We start from the raw sequence: 18,787 nt of genomic DNA, 5'->3' as shown, positions 1-18,787 counted from the left end.
CGACATACTGCGGATATTAAGCACCCTGATTGTCATAATCAATTTGGGATCATGCTTTAGTTGACACATGGACACAAACCTGATGCAGACCTTGGTTTGGGCTGCGTCTATTGATATATTTTCCTTTCAAGTTAAATAGATTCTTCGGCGAACAAGGACATATATCAACCATTGATTCTGCTGTAACAGCTGTCCTTGACACAGCTAACACCACTCCCACACAGCACCACACATGCAGGATGCCGTCTCCGCTGTCCCTGTCAAACTACCACTACCACTACCACTCCCACACAGCACCACACATACAGGATGCCGTCTCCGCTGTCCCTGTCAAACTACCACTACCACTACCACTACCACTACCACTACCACTGCCACACAGCACCACACATACAGGATGCCGTCTCCGCTGTCCCTGTCAAACTACCACTGCCACTGCCACTACAACTACCAACACCGCTCCCACACAGCACCACACATGCAGGATGCCGTCTCCGCTGTCCCTGTCAAACTACCACTACCACTACCAACACCACTCCCACTCCCACTACCACTACCACTCCCACACAGCACCACACATGCAGGATGCCGTCTCCGCTGTCCCTGTCAAACTACCACTACCACAACTACCACTTCCACTACCACCACTACTACTACCACTACCCCTACCACCACTACCACCGCCACCGCTACCACAACCACTACCACCACCACCACTACCACCGCTACCACAACCACTACCAACACCACCACTACCACAGCCACCGCCACCACTACCACTACCACCACGACTACCACTACCACTACCACGGCAACCACTACCACCGCCACCACTACTTCAACTACCAACACAACCATCACAACCACTACCACTACCGCTACAACCGCCAACACCACCACTACCAACACCACCACTACCTCTACCACCACTACCACTACTACTACTACCACCACCGCCAACACAGCCACTACCACCACCTCTACCACTACCACTACCACTACAACCGCCAACACAACCACTAACACAACCACTTGCACCACTACCACAACCACCACCGCCATCACAACCACTACTACCACCACTACCACTACCACCGCCACCACTACCACCGCTACCACTACCACCACCACTACCACTACCACTACAGTTAATCATATACAGTTGAGAAGGAATAGCCTAGCCTTGATTTTGTCCTTGCAACATTTTGAGGTACTTTGCGAACATCCCTTTGAAATGTTCAGTGATCGTAAGACCCGTGAAGATCCAGGTTGGAATGGGTCTTCAGCCACCCATGCTTGCCGTAAAAGGCGACTGTGCTTGTCGTAAGAGGCGACTAACGGGATCGGGTTGTCAGGCTCGCTGACTTGGTTGATGCATGTCATCGTATCCCATTTGCGTGGATGGATCGATGCTCATGATGTCAATCACAGGATTGTCTTGTCCAGTCATATAGCTGGAATATTGTTGAGTGCGGCGTTAAACAACAAATATCAGAGACAGTTTTACAAAATGTTCTGAAGTTGCAAGTCATACCCCGAAATCTCTTGAGTTCCTTAGTTAATTTATTTGCTAGAACTGTGAAATGTGCAATAATATCTATTTTTGCACTGACCGGTTGCACCCATCTTCCCGAGGAAAGGGAGTTAACTGGCTACAAAAGTCGAACTAGGCTGGAATTACTGGACGCGATCGTAGCGCCACCAGCGGCTATTACCAGTTATGTCCCCTCTAAGCCTCTCCTATGGACCAATCAGATTCCACCTCTCGGATCACTTGCATTTGCTTCACACAAAATGGTTGCGCCCAGTCAGGACGATCTGACTTATAATAAAGATCTATATTGTGCTAAAACGGGTCTTACATCGCGAAATGCATCAAATCACGTGAGCTCCTTGATTAAAAACATGAAAAGATTTGGAAAATATCTGCTGACAACGAGTTGGCGGTGCATATGTTCTGCCAATCTTGCAATCGACCGAAATCTGCACGACAGTTTACGAACCGGATTTCTATTTCGTTGCGCGATTTTGATTGGACTATGCATAGACTCGTTAGTCCAGCCACAATGTAACTCCATAATACCAGCCTAGTTGGGCAAGGGTGGAAACTGGACTTTTATAGTCAGTTAACTCCCTTGCCTCGGGAAGATGGGTTGCACCTGACCTCGACTGACTCCATGACCTGAGAGTGTTACATGTGCCTGAGCAAGGTTACATGTGCAAGATTTACCGTCAATGTTGCCTGTGAAAGTTGTTCAAAGTGAGCAGGGATCCTCTTCAAATGGTAATGCCACTCTAATGAATGTGTGATGACGTGGTCGGTGCACACCTGTGCTACAACGTAACTGATGTGCCATTGCAAGGGAACGGGTGAATGTGTTAGCCCACGTGTCGCAACCGTGCACTGATGAAGCTGACACGCATCTGGTAAAGCACAAGCAGAGCCGCACTCATCTGACGCCGATGCAACAGGAGAAACGGCCACCAGACAGTTTGGTGGTACATTGTCCATGATATTTCTTTATCACATTAAAATGTCAGAACCTTTTATTGTTTTGTCGTTTCAAACGACTTTGTACAATGCTGTCATTGTTTATTATTCACTTTAGGACCATGGTATGTGGCCTTCAATCGTTGACTTGGAACGGGTAACAATTCCAAAACACCCCCAGGACCGCTGATTTTTTGGCTTTTGTTTTGTCCTGTGATGCCTTGAAAAACTTCCTGGCAACTTCAGTAGCCCTCAGAAGTCTAGTTCGGACGCAGAGTCTTGTAAATTCAAGTCTGATTGTTCATAAGAGTCATTGTTCTTTCAAATGCTTAAGTGGTCCTCTTACCGTGTGACCAAGACTTTAAGGGACTCAGCCCTAATGAGTCCTGTACTGAGACCATGACAGTGAAACCTGATCATATTTTAAGAGTCTGATGAAATCTCTCCAATCACCTTGTGACTCAGGGTGATAAGGGCTAGATTTGATATTCCCATCTTATACATGAGCTGATGAGACAACCCTGACATGAAAATCGACCCTTGATCAGACTAAACTACTTTAGGTAATCTAACCATGGTGGAGAACTTAATCAAAGCTTTAACAATAACCGGGACAGTAGTTTTCCTCAATGGAATGGCTTCTAGGATTCCGGTTGAACGTGTCATTATCCTGACCAAACAGCATCAATAAAAAAAATCCATCAAAGAAAGTCTCCTTTTCCCAGCGAACTCCACATAAAGATGAACTCCCCTTTCTTTCACTACTCAAAGTACTACTCTGCCCCAAGGACCAATTCATCCTTCTCATCATAACTTGAAGTAACCTCCACTGATGGCGTTGCCGTGACTTCTTAAGCCTTTTAATACACATTGCAATAACATTACCCAATGTTCTTTTGGTCATTTCAAATTTGTTGTTCAAAATGCAAGAACAAATTCTCAACTTTTTCTTGAAAGGAGGGGGCTAGTGTGATATTGTTAGTCACATTTAAGTAATGTGGGTCATTTTGAGAGGAAGTATGTCTGTTTTGCTGTCAGAATTGCCTCAATCCGACAGGCGGTGGGGAAGCATGGTGGTGAAAGCGTTCGCCCGTCACACTGAAGACCCGGCTTCGTCCTCCCCGCCATGATATTGCTGGAGTATTGCTAAAATATTAATAAAACGATACTCGCTCACTCACAACATCAGTCTGAATTCTCTCTCTCTCTCCTCTCTCTTTTTGTATTCTCTCTCCTCTCTTTCTCTTTGAATTCTTCTCCTCTCTTTCTCTATGTATTCTCTCTCCTCTCTTTCTCTATGTATTCTCCCTCCTCTCTTTCATTTTGAATTCTCTCTCCTCTATTTGAATTTTCTCTCCTCTCTTTGAATTTTCACTTCTCTCTTTCTCGACACAATGTTGTTTGTTGTGTTATACCTGTATACAGTTATGTAGCCTAAGTAGGTGATACAAAGAATACATTACAGAATACAAGTACATGCATGCAGATGATACACTGGTACATAGCAAGATATCCGGGACGACGGAACTGAAACTCAGCCGAAAGAATTATTTATTAATAGATCATTTATAAATGTTTTGCAATATTAATAAGGAACTGGTCTCGACATTTACAAGAGATGCCATGGGAATATTCTGGAGATAGAGTGTAGCCGTCCAGCAAATGTCCCATCACAAAACATCTTGAATGGGCAAGCGGTCTTGTGCTTGTAAACAACAAAGGGAGGTAACTCTAAATCACACTTCCTGTTTCAATCTGGCCACTCCAGCACTCGATATCTTACAAGCCTTTCAATTATTTGCAACAAACAAATTTACAACAATCGCTACTGTGATATAACATTCGATTTAGTACATTTGGTAACTGAGAATGGAGTGGTTGGGAAATAGAAGAAAAAAATCATTTTTTTCCGATCTACTCATCTAGTATAAAAACAAAAAAATATATGCTGTGGTTTAACCAAGCATGGCTAAAGGCGACATCCCTTCCGTCGCCCACGTGTGCGTAAACTGTGACGTGTGTGACGTGAGGGGAGAAGCTGTATGGTGTAGACCACATGCCGGGGGGCGTCGTCATGGTTGGACGACTTAGGAGGTCACAGATGTTCGTGGCGTCAAAAAGAAAACGTTGTTTACGTGAAGGACTTTACGACTCCGACATGTTACGACTTGAACGACCAGGCACTTGAGTAGTAACGGTTACATCTAATTAACCACAAAATTACAGACGAATTTATGATTATTCAAACGTAAATGAATTTATTTAGTGTGTGTTGTGTCTCCGCTTTCAGAAATACTCCAGCGGCCTATATAACCGAGTCTGGAGGGGGTAAACCAGTGGATGACAGCATGAACAATGGCACAGATTCACGAAATCACAATCCGCCAAGTTATCGCGCTTAAATATTACACACAATCCGCCAAGTTATCGCGCTTAAATATTCTCTCGAATAACACTTTTAAGTGAGCGAGTTTCGTTGAACGCTGCTTTGAACAGTAGTCAAGTTAGATTAAAGAAGTCTCAGACGTTTACCTCTTTAGTGAAGCCCACGAGCACGGGTATGGTGCTGACAAATTTAGAAACAGAATCGAGTCGAACCAGAATTCGAACCCACGGTCATAAGTTTCTGGCGTACCAAAGGAACTCAACTCTGGGTTGTGGGGGTTGTGTGCACAATTAAGATCTATTTATTGTCTTTGGTGGTAATTCATACAGAAATAAAGATTTTTTTCGAAATAAAACGGGGGGGGGGGGGGGGGGGATGCGCACCCCCCTCTGTATCCGCCCATGTACACCATGTATATATAAATACTTACCGCTTTTGTAATCACCATAATCATAGTCCACACATATATCACAGGAACTATTATCATTGCATTTACATTATGTAGATCAGTGGGGGTACATGTGAACCTCAGCGCAAAGCATATCATAATTGACAGAAACATTAAATCTGAAATTGTCAAGAATTTGTTGCGTTCCTGACATCATGTACCTAACATTCAGCCTCATCTCCAACACTCGACACCGAACCTGAGACCCGACACAAACACGCCACTTGAATAAGAGGGAGTTATACACAATGCCCAATTTGACGACGTGCGTATATCATGTCATTTTCAAATGGGAGTACCTGACACAACGCACATCCAGTCTTGGCGGACGACGTAAGTTTATATGCGTGACATCAATAACGTGTCTATGGACGCACTCTTGTCATATGACAGCCAGTCTCCCGGCTTCAACCGTAAAATTTGTTTTAGTATTCACTGCAATCTTGCAAACATTTCACCACATGAATACATGTGTATTTAAACCAGCTTCGACCTTGATTTACAACCACGCCTTGAGACTCAATTGACACTATCTCAGTTCGGAAATGTTGTAAGATTCTAGAGTCGGACAAATATTCAGGCACCATAGACCCGTACCATGTAGTATTAGGCGCAAGTTGTTAGTGACGTCATAGCCTCGACTTGGATCAATATCTCGCGAGATATTTCTATCCTTACACGTGCCAGAGGGGGACGCACTAAGTATAAGAACAAATTTAAAAAGTTTGCCCTCTCGGGAGAAAATTCGATACAGTTTGAGTTACTGTGCTACATGGGGTTAAAGGCGCCACGTATTTGCAGGTTGTATTGAATGTGAATGTGGCGCTGTGTGTTGAGGGGGGAGGGGGGTGCAACCCTGTCTCGCTAGTCGCTCACAAACAATATACCGACATTTGATAAACAACAACACCGCACGATAAACGACAAGTGCTTTAAATTCGTATCAAAGGAAATGTATCCAGGAAAACAAAACTTTCCTAACTAAGCGTCTGCCAGTGCTGGGGACCAGATTTTGGACAGATCTCAGAGCTTTAAATTCATGAGGACCAACGTATTTGAGCTTGAGCACGCCTAGTCGGGGACGTTGAAATTTGGATCTGAATTCTGATGGGCTTGTGATATCAACGCAGTCTATAAAAGAGTTTGTTCACCGATACTTAACAAGGTGCGGGAATACAGCGTATACAGTTGTATAGTGTACCACATGTTATAGCGGCATATTGGTAGGAGCATACAGTCGGGTATGACGAATTCTTGTAGAGACGAATTCTCATCCGGTCGCATTGAGTTATTACCATGATTAAGGAATTTCGATACAATGAAACCTTCTGGGCGATTTCTGTTGGGAGCGATGACATGTAAACACAGTGGAACTGTATAGCCATCTGCTAGATGATTTCAGGGGGGAGTAGTGTGTGTGTGTGTTGGGGGGGGGGGGGGGGGGGTCCGCTACCGTTCGTATTCACGGGATTTCAGTACACAGAGTTCCTATTCTGAATCTTCCTAGTGTGTACTTATAGCGGCCACTGTGTTCAAATTAGACTTGCACAAGTCTCTAAGGAATTAATTATTAGTGTAAATCATAATTTCTAGATTACGTAACTAATAAGAACAATTTGTCCCTGTAGGAGACTGGAGTCTTTACATATCTTGACTTGTCTATTAGGAGGATAGAATTACTACACATCCATGGACTTGTCTTTCAGTACAGCCTTGGAGTAAGGCCATGTTCAAATGTGATGTAGACGACTGGGTAGGTTAGAGCGTCCTGCCCCGGATCGGGAAACATTATACACTTCAACAATAACTGGAATAAACACTGACTGAATGAATGTTGAGGAATCTGATTAAAGTAACGCTCACCTGAGAACTGTGTGTGGCGTATGCATGTATCAAGATGCCGTGGAACACAGTCGGTAACGGTTTGAGAGGTGAATGCCAACTTGTACACACCTGCTATTGAATTTCCACCCCAACCAGTATACACCCCCGGTCCCTCAAGACACACCACCATACAAACTATAAAGTCCCACCTTACCCCACAAATCTATTCCTCACCTAACACCCTCGTCCACCAATACCCCTCCTCACTCAATCCATCTAGTACCCTCCAACCTCACTCCACCCATCTAGTACCCTCTCCACCTCACTCCACCCATCTAGTACTCTCCTCATCTCACTCCATCCATCTAGTACCCTCCTCACCCCACTCCATCCATCTAGTACCCTCCTCACCCCACTCCACCCATCTAGTACCCTCCTCACCTCACTCCACCCATCTAATACCCTCCTCATCTCACTCCACCCATCTAGTACCCTCTCCACCTCACTCCACCCATCTAATACCCTCCTCACCCCACTCCACCCATCTAGTACCCTCCTCACCTCACTCCACCCATCTAATACCCTCCTCATCTCACTCCACCCATCTAGTACCCTCTCCACCTCACTCCACCCATCTAATACCCTCCTCACCCCACACCACCCATCTAGTACCCTCCTCACCTCACTCCATCCATCTAGTACCCTCCTCACCTCACTCCACCCATCTAGTGCCCTCCTCATCTCACTCCACCCATCTAGTACCCTCTCCACCTCACTCCACCCATCTAATACCCTCCTCACCCCACTCCACCCATCTAGTACCCTCCTCACCTCACTCCACCCATCTAGTACCCTCCTCACCCCACTCCACCCATCTAGTACCCTCCTCACCTCACTCCACCCATCTAGTACTCTCCTCACCTCACTCCACCCATCTAGTACCCTCCTCACCCCAATCCACCCACCTAGTACCCTCCTCACCTCACTCCACCCATCTAGTACCCTCTCCACCTCACTCCACCCACCTAGTATTCTCCTCACCTCACTCCACCCATCTAGTACCCTCCTCACCTCACTCCACCCATCTAGTACTCTCCTCATCTCACTCCATCCATCTAGTACCCTCCTCACCCCACTCCATCCATCTAGTACCCTCCTCACCCCACTCCACCCATCTAGTACCCTCCTCACCTCACTCCACCCATCTAATACCCTCCTCATCTCACTCCACCCATCTAGTACCCTCTCCACCTCACTCCACCCATCTAATACCCTCCTCACCCCACTCCACCCATCTAGTACCCTCCTCACCTCACTCCACCCATCTAATACCCTCCTCATCTCACTCCACCCATCTAGTACCCTCTCCACCTCACTCCACCCATCTAATACCCTCCTCACCCCACTCCACCCATCTAGTACCCTCCTCACCTCACTCCATCCATCTAGTACCCTCCTCACCTCACTCCACCCATCTAGTGCCCTCCTCATCTCACTCCACCCATCTAGTACCCTCTCCACCTCACTCCACCCATCTAATACCCTCCTCACCCCACTCCACCCATCTAGTACCCTCCTCACCTCACTCCACCCATCTAGTACCCTCCTCACCCCACTCCACCCATCTAGTACCCTCCTCACCTCACTCCACCCATCTAGTACTCTCCTCACCTCACTCCACCCATCTAGTACCCTCCTCACCCCAATCCACCCACCTAGTACCCTCCTCACCTCACTCCACCCATCTAGTACCCTCTCCACCTCACTCCACCCACCTAGTATTCTCCTCACCTCACTCCACCCATCTAGTACCCTCCTCACCTCACTCCACCCACCTAGTACCCTCCTCACCTCACTCCACCCATCTAGTACCCTCTCCACCTCACTCCACCCACCTAGTATTCTCCTCACCTCACTCCACCCATCTAGTACCCTCCTCACCTCACTCCACCCACCTAGTATTCTCCTCACCTCACTCCACCCATCTAGTTCCCTCCTCACCTCACTCCACCCACCTAGTATTCTCCTCACCTCACTCCACCCATCTAGTACCCTCCTCACCCCACTCCACCCACCTAGTATTCTCCTCACCTCACTCCACCCATCTAGTTCCCTCCTCACCTCACTCCACCCACCTAGTATTCTCCTCACCTCACTCCACCCATCTAGTACCCTCCTCACCTCACTCCACCCATCTAGTATTCTCCTCACCTCACTCCACCCATCTAGTACTCTCCTCACCTCACTCCACCCATCTAGTACCCTCCTCACCTCACTCCACCCATCTAGTACTCTCCTCACCTCACTCCACCCATCTAGTACCCTCTCCACCTCACTCCACCCATCTAGTACCCTCCTCACCCCACTCCATCCATCTAGTACCCTCCTCACCCCACTCCACCCATCTAGTACCCTCTCCAGCTCACTCCACCCACCTAGTATTCTCCTCACCTCACTCCACCCATCTAGTACCCTCCTCACCTCACTCCACCCATCTAGTACTCTCCTCACCTCACTCCACCCATCTAGTACTCTCCTCATGTCAGTAGGTCTACTAAACATTGGTTGGTTACATGTTAGTAGGTCTACTCAAGATTGGTATGCTGCATGTCAGTAGGTCTACTAAACATGGAGAGGCTGCATGTCAGTAGGTCTACTAAACATGGAGAGGCTGCATGTCAGTAGGTCAACTAAACATAGGTAGGCTGCATGTAAGTAGGTCTACTAACCATGGGGAGGCTGCATGTCAGTAGGTCTACTAAACATGGGTAGGCTGCATGTCAGTAGACCTTGTAGGTTGCATGTCAGTAGGTCTACTAAACATGCGTATTGAGTGTTTTGTGGAAATCTGCCCCACTCCGCCTCTCATCCCACTCTCACCCACTCAGGATATTAAATGGTGGGCCTAAACATTGGCAGCATTAATGTAATCTAAACATGGACTGACTACATTTTAACGAAAGCCGATGAGGTTGTGTGTTATCTTAAGAAATGGTCGGTTGGATGGGGTACGTCTGATCACAGGTGGACCTCGGTCAGCAGCAGGACACGGGATGTCAGATGCTTCTCTTTGATACAGACACAACAGCAGGCGTGCGTGGGAGGGGCGTGTGGGTGAGCTGGGCGTAGTGAGGTGGGCGTGGCGAGGTGGGCGTGGTGGGGTGGGCGTGGCGAGGTTTGAGATATCTAGTCAGAGGTGGTTGAAGGAATCAGGCGTCAGGTAATGCATATCATAAACACATATTGTCCTGCAGCCAGGTATAGTGACGTCACAACACATCGTGCTATATGTAGTATGGAGGTAAACGGCCTGCCTCTGACTGAAATTCAATTTGCACGCAATGATGAAACTAAATCCCTACTTGGACAGAAGATAACTCTAACACAAACACAAACCAGCAGAGCATTACAGCACAGATTGCATGACACCACGATTACATCGCATGAGTACTGGTTAAAATCTCTGAAAGGGTCGGATGGAAAGGGTTAAGCCACAGTGTAGTTAAATGCCATTGCGCAAGGACAAATAGTTCCTATTTTAACTGTTTGCATCAACTTACACGTATATAAAAGTTCGACCTGTCAATCACGCCTGTTCAAACAGTGTAATCAACACATCTCCCGCTGTTAGTGGCGCGGTGAGTAAGTCGGCTCGCGGGGTGTGTCCCTCCGCGACCTGAGTATGGGTGGAGCTGCGTGTCCTACTTTCAGCCCACAGCTGGGTAAACACACGCAATTATTTTTGTCACTTTGAACATGGAGATGATGTTTTGCCATTAAAATCACGCGATTCGACAAGAAGGTTGCAGTGTATGCGTATTTGTGTGACTGATGGGAAGACGGAGGGTTGTTTCCCGTCTCGTGATCCTGCACCTGCCGATGAACACTAACGCTCGCGTAACGCACAGCCAAATATTACATAGGGAACACAACAAGCTGCTACATGAACATGTATATAACAGACAGAAAGATACAAATCCACAATCGGTAACGTTTTACAAAATGAAAAATGTCCTCGCACCTCTGGGAAGTCTTGTAGTTTCATACAGTTTCGGAAAGCACAACGTTGATAAGCCAGTTTTCAATCAGTGAAGCGTATTACTAAAGCCGATGCAGATTCTTGTACACCAGCTACAACAAAACTTTGGAATATGCTACCAGAAAACCTAACGGGGGCAGAGACAGACACAGTTTAAGAACCTGCCACAGAAAGGAAGGATAATGGGATATGCGGGGATTCAAATTATGGACACAGGTTATGTCCTATCGTTCTCAGTCTACTCAGTCGTCGCGGATCTTAACGCGGATCAGTACAATAGACATGTTTTTGACATTACATGTTGCTCCTGTGGATACCATACCATGCTTTAATTCCCTTTTTATGTGTACAAAAAACCCGCCATCTTCGAAATGGCGATGCTTAATCTGTAACCATAATGCCATTCGGAAATCGATATTAGATTCAATTTAAACTTTACATTAAAAACTGGCAGATTTTCAATGAAGTAAATGAATTGATGAATACAAACTGCCATTATATTTATCCTGTATCTAGCTTGGCATGTATGATTCAGTGGTTACATCCGACCGCCACTGATGTAGTAATTGTATCGTGCATCAGGTGTCAGGAGCGATGTTAACATACGCAATTTGTGTACAAATCCATGTTCATATTTCAGTGAAAATAAATATGTTCCAAACATATGTATAAAAGACAAGACATTTGTGTCATATATTTATATAACAGACATGAAGTAGTGTTATAATATATGTGGAAATAACATACAGGAAGTTGTGTTACAAATATATGTGTATAACAGACAGGAAGTTGTGTTACATATATATGTGTATAACAGACATGAGGTTGTGTTACATACATATGTGTATAACAGACAGGGGGTTGTGTTACATATATATGTGTATAACAGACATGAAGTTGTGTTATAATATATGTGGAAATAACAGACAGGAGGTTGTGTTACATATATATGTGTATAACAGACAGAAAGTTGTGTTACCTATACATATGTATAACAGACATGAAGTTGTGTTATAATATATGTGGAAATAACAGACAGGAGGTTGTGTTACATATAAATGTGTATAACAGACAGGAAGTTGTGTGACATACATATGTGTATAATAGACAGGGAGTTGTGTTACATATATATGTGTATAACAGACAGGGAGTTGTGTTACAGTGCATGCAGACATGCCAATAAGAACAATATAGAACTCAGCACTGTTACCTTCCATCACATGTACAAGTAAACATGTAGCTGAGCATGATAGAACAATACTATAAACTATCCATTCGTTCATTCGTTGTTTTCATTCATTCATGCTTACCTTCATTCATTCATCACAAACATGCTTGTTTAGCCTCACCTCGTATATCACATATGACTTCTACTATTATCAAAACATTACACTAACATTACTTTTTAGTTAAATACTATCCTTGTTTCAATGAATGTAGATACTTATTTGGTTGTTTTAAGTAATAATAATTACGAATCCACATTCGGTGTATTCGTATCTAAACACACATATATCCAAATACAAACAATATCTACAATATTGCAAATACATTTGATGAATAAAATCATTAATCCAATGATACAATATTAACCTTGGAATTTGATCCAAAGTTCCCAAAAAGAGATCCAAAGAGGGTATCATTGCGAATAACAAGTCAGAATATAGATATATGTCTATCCTTCGAAGAATATATGTGGAGTGACCACAGACCTTCTCAGGTGTACCCAAGCTGGCCATGAAGACGAAAGGTCTTGAGTCGTGAAAGGGCCGAGGCTACAGCGTTAGTACACAGAGTGTGACTTCCACAAGCAACCCTTACAGTAAGCATACTTAGAAAAAGGGCTGTGACTGATTGCGTAATGCTTAAGGTAGGCTGAGCAAGCAATAAAACAAGATGACGAAAACTGCATTTCATACAATGTACATGAATTATACTTTTCAGGAAATATACAAGACCATCTGAAACTGCCACATATATCACAGACAGGAAATTGTGTTACATATATATATCATTTATCAATTTGACGTTTACACGATAAACGTCTTTTCCATTGGACGAGAGGTCGGTCACATGACCACCACATTGACGTTCATAAGTGTACAATTTGACGTTTCCCGAGACCGTGTTCTTGAAATGACGTAAACACTGACGGACTACTTACACATTCCTGGGGAAACCCCTGGGAATCCCAAAGCATGAAAACGTTCATAAGCGTTCTTTACGATCATTTAGAACCTTTAATCTTGGTCTCCGCGTTTCAGTATACATTGCATAACGCCAGAGAGCTTGACTGCATGACTGTTCACGAATTTCCTCGCTACGGCCCATCCTAATAAACACACGGCCCAAATTAATGAACGTCGCAAGCTCTGACGTTTATACACTTTGGCCCTCACTCTATTAGGGTTCACACATGTCAATTCTTGAGTATATAACATGCAGGAGTTTGTATTACATATAAATGTACATGTATATATGACATGTATGTACATTGTATATTGAGGACTGTTACGGTAGTTGTATGGTAGTATTTCTAAATTCATATACTTATAAATGTTATGTAGACAGGACACGATGTTACGTATAGTTTGCAAAACACGCGTCAAATAAGTTCACACATACAGTTGAATATCAACAATACACATTGATACACACATACAGCTGACAATTAACAATAAACACTGATGCACACATACAGTTGTCAATAAACAAGACACATTTAAACACACACACAGTTGATAATAATCAATACACACTGATACCCCCCCCTATAAGGTTGACAATAAACAATTCACATTGATACACACGCACAGTTGATAATAAACAATACCCTGAAACACACATACAGTTGACAATAAACACTAGACATTAATACACACATCCAGTTGATAATAGTGAGTGAGTTGGGTTTAACGCCGCTTTTAACAGTTTTCCAGCTATATCGCGGCGTGTCAGATTAATGTGGGAGGAAAGCTCGAAGTGATGCAGGCCTCAGGCGTTTACCAGTTCGGTGAAACCCACGAGCACAGGTATGGTGCTGACAAACCTAGAAACATAATTTGGGCGAACCGGGATTCGAACCCACAATCATAGGTTTCTGGCGTGCCCAAGGGACGCAACTCTTCAAAGCGAATCGCGCCGCCTTAGACGACTGGGCCAACCGTGCCCCCTCAGTTGATAATAAACAATACACATTGAAAAACACATCCAGTTGACAATAAACAATACACATTGATACACACTTACATTTGATAATAAACAATACACTAATACACACATACAGTTGATAATAGACAAGACACGCTATCACAACATTTTCAAAACCAAAACTTGTCTGGGCTCCGTTTACCATAGTACACTACTGCATGACAATAGAGTGTCAAGGCAGGGCGTTATGGTCGTGGGTAGAGTTCATGTCGATGACCTATGACATTTGCATGATTTGTTTTCTTAGGAAAGTCGTAGACAGTTTTCACGTTCAAGTCATGGCATTGTCTCGGATTTCTTCTGGAACGTTATGACACATGTCGTCTTCACAAATCATTCAGTTAAGAAAGTGAACTGTAAAACTGTAAAGCGGAAAATAACTCCATTGGTCCCCTTGAAGCTGGGGAATCACACACATCAGTGGCACAGCATTTGAACGTTGCCCTGAGCACAATTTCCCGACTTTGGCCACGATATCGACAGTGGAAATCGACAAGAACGTCACGGACTGTCTGGGGGATAACGCAGGAATAAAGTCACAACTATTTTGAACAGAAGGGTTAATATCTTTCAAAAAAGACAATTATGACATATAAGGAATACAAATAGATATTTAAAACAATCAAATTGAAAATATAACACAGCACATCAATTACCAGATTTGAGCATATCTTATTCTATTAATAACATTAACATTCATGTCAATGAGGGGCAGTCGGGTAGCCTAGTGGTTAAAGTGTTCGCTTGTCACGCCGAAAACCCCGGGCTCGATTACCGACATGGCTACAGTGTGTGAAGCCCATTTCTGGTGTCTGCTAAAAGCTGTGAAATCAAACTCACTCACTCATGTAAATGTCATTTGAGTGTTCAGCCTTATGACACACAATGGCATGACTACCTCCAAACGCAACAAACAATGACATGACTAGCTCAAGACGCCACACACAATGACACGAACAGATCCAGACACACCATACAATGACTTGGCAAGCTCCAGACGCCACACACAATGACACGATCAGATCCAGACACCACATACAATGACACGACTAAGCTCCAGACGCCACACTTAATGACATGACTTCGTCTTGACACCACACACAATGACATGACTACCTCCAAACACCACACACAATGACACGAATAGCCCCAGACGCACACACAATGACACGATCAGCTCCAGACACCACACACAATGACACACGACAGATCCAGACGCCACGCACAATGACACGATCAGATCCAGACGCCACGCACAATGACACGATCAGATCCAGACTCCACACACAATGACACGAACAGATCCAGACGCCACGCACAATGGCACGATCAGATCCAGACGCCACACACAATGACACGAAGAGATCCAGAAGCCACACACAATGACACGATCAGATCCAGGACGCCACACACAATGACACGAAGAGATCCAGACGCCACACACAATGACACGATCAGATCCAGACGCCACGCACAATGACATGATTAGATCCAGACGCCACACACAATGACACGAAGAGATCCAGACGCCACGCACAATGACACGATCAGATCCAGACGCCACACACAATGACACGATCAGCTCCAGACGCCACACACAATGACACGAACAGATCCAGACGCCACACACAATGACACGATCAGATCCAGACGCCACACACAATGACACGATCAGATCCAGACGCCACACACAATGACACGAACAGATCCAGACGCCACACACAATGACATGATCAGATCCAGACGCCACACACAATGACACGAACAGATCCAGACGCCACACACAATGACACGATCAGATCCAGACGCCACACACAATGACACGATCAGATCCAGACGCCACACACAATGACACGATCAGATCCAGACGCCACGCACAATGACACGATCAGATCCAGACGCCACACACAATGACACGAACAGATCCAGGACGCCAAACACAATGACACGATCAGATCCAGACGCCACACACAATGACTACGAATCAGATTCAGACGCCACACACAATGACACGATCAGCTTAAGACGCCACGCACAATGACACGATCAGATCCAGACGCCACACACACAATGACATGACTAGCTCCAGACGCCACGCACAATGACACGATCAGATCCAGACTCCACACACCATGACATGACAAGCTCCAGACGCCACACACAATGACACGATCAGCTCAAGACGCCACACACAATGACACGATCAGATCCAGACGCCACACACAATGACACAAACAGATCCAGACACAAAACACAATGACATGTATAGCTCCAGACGCCACGCACAATGACACGATCAGATCCAGACTCCACACACAATGACATGACAAGCTCCAGACGCCACACACAATGACACGATCAGCTCAAGACGCCACGCACAATGACACGATCAGATCCAGACGCCACACACAATGAAATGAACAGATCCAGACATCACACACACAATGACATGACAAGCTCCAGACGCCACACACAATGACACGATCAGATCCAGACGCCACACACAATGACATGACAAGCTCCAGACGCCACACACAATGAAACGATCAGCTTAAGACGCCACGCACAATGACACGATCAGATCCAGACGCCACACACAATGACACGAACAGATCCAGACACCACACACAATGACATGACTAGCTCCAGACGCCACACCACCAATGACAAGATCAGCTCCAGACCTCACGCACAATGACACAATCAGATCCAGACGCCACACACAATGACATGACAAGCTCCAAATCGCCACACACAATGACATGACACCTTCAAACGCCACAAACAATGACATGACTACCTCCATACACCACTGGTCCTCCTCCGGGCCCTAACACGACACATTGCTTAAAGGAGCACAGTTGGCGACGTCGCTGGATGTATTTGAAATGTTCTTTCTGGTATATGTTCTTGTTTGCTGTGACGCTGATGTTTACAGAAGATAAAGGTCAAAGGCGAGTGGGTAGACATTATGATACACTACTGTTCGTGAAAATGTATTTTTTGTAGGCGGCAACATATGGTGTAATTAAGGGTTTCTTCAAATGCAGTTATCTGAGGCTGACACCCTAGATTGTAATTTTGGAAATACAATCACCACGAATATGTCTAGAGAAGATCCCAGTTGGGTAAAGTACTCGCCAATAAACGCCGCATCTGTTCTTTGAGCATATCAGTACCTATATCACATGTTACAATGAAACATCTAGAAATTGCTGGGTAGGACGTTTCAATATGGCTGGGATGGCGGATCGGATTTTTCTGAGCATGTTAATAGTCAATACAAGGCTCCAGTTTAATATAGGCTTGATGGTTTTAGAGACGATGCCGAAAGTGTAATGCTTTACGGTGGATGTACAGAGACGAAGGGTTCATGTGCGTTTAGCATGATTAAACACTTGGTGATTCGATACTGCACATGTTATAGTCATTCCTGTAAAAATCGGTGTTAACCCCTTCTAACTCATTTTGATGAAACGAAAACAAATACTTAATTTTGTAAACGCGATCTTGACTACTATATAATTATCTAACGAAACCAGTTCCTACTCTCCCCCTGCCCCTAGCTGGCTCTCTCCTCCCCCTCCACCCCTAATTGGTTCATACCCTTTCCCCTCCACCCCTAGCTGGCTCCTACCCTCCCACCCCCTGCTCCCCAGCTGGCTCCTGTCCTCCCCCTGCCCCCCAAGCTGGCTCCTATCCTCCCCCTCCCCCTCCCTAGCTGGCTCCTACCCTCCCAGTCCCCTGCTCCCCAGCTGGCTCCTGTCCTCCCCCTGCTCCCCCAAGCTGGCTCCTATCCTCCCCCTGCCCCTCTCTAGCTGGCTCCTACCCTCCCCCCTACCTGGCTCCTACCTTCCCCCTCCACTCCTAGCTGGCTTTTATCCCCCCTGCCCCTCCCTATCTGGCTCCTACCCCCTACCCCCTCCCCCTAGCTGCTCCTACCCTCCCCCCTCCCCCTACCTCGCTCCTCCACTCCCCCTCCACTCCTAGTTGGCTCCTGTCCTCCCCCTGCCCCCCCAAGCTGGCTCCTATCCTCCCCCTCCCCCTCCCTAGCTGGCTCCTACCCTCCCAGTCCCCCTGCTCCCCAGCTGGCTCCTGTCCTCCCCCCTGCCCCCCAAGCTGGCTCCTATCCTCCCCCCTGCCCCTCTCTAGCTGCTCCTACCCCCCCCCCCCCCCCCCCCCCCCCCCACACACACACACACACCCCTACCTGGCTCCTACCTTCCTCCTCAGACTATAGTATGTCCATTGTTATGTATACGTATGTATAATTTGAATTATATGTGCTTATGTATAAACATGGAATAAATCAGTATTCTATGAAATTGGGAACTCCAAAACTATCAGGACCGAACATCAGGAATATAAGATGTGCTTAAAATGATGTAC

At 45.6% G+C, this 18,787-nt stretch overlaps 1 protein-coding gene across 1 annotated transcript; it reads left to right on the top strand.

Moving 5' to 3' along the window:
• The first annotated feature begins 397 nt into the window (after nucleotides 1-397).
• Nucleotides 398-18,388, top strand: LOC139463673 (uncharacterized). Its single transcript, XM_071244929.1, has 2 exons — nucleotides 398-1,161; nucleotides 18,025-18,388. The coding sequence occupies exons 1-2, from the start codon at nucleotides 398-400 to the stop codon at nucleotides 18,386-18,388; spliced, it is 1,128 nt and encodes a 375-aa protein (XP_071101030.1).
• The last annotated feature ends 399 nt before the right edge of the window (nucleotides 18,389-18,787 follow it).

This window comes from Haliotis cracherodii, unplaced genomic scaffold (genome assembly GCF_022045235.1).
Source record: "Haliotis cracherodii isolate W230 unplaced genomic scaffold, xgHalCrac1.p SCAF_16, whole genome shotgun sequence".
NCBI classification, from domain to species: Eukaryota; Metazoa; Mollusca; class Gastropoda; order Lepetellida; family Haliotidae; genus Haliotis; species Haliotis cracherodii.
Note: the sequence above shows the minus strand (reverse complement) of the source record. Positions and strands in the feature narration are given on the sequence as shown.

Coding starts and splice junctions, on each gene's coding strand:
- LOC139463673 (XM_071244929.1), top strand. CDS start 398: ATGCCGTCTCCGCTGTCCCTGTCAAACTACCACTGCCACTGCCACTAC. Junction 1,162..18,024: donor ACTACAGTTAATCATATACA/GTTGAGAAGGAA, acceptor CTCCACCCCTAG/CTGGCTCCTACCCTCCCACC.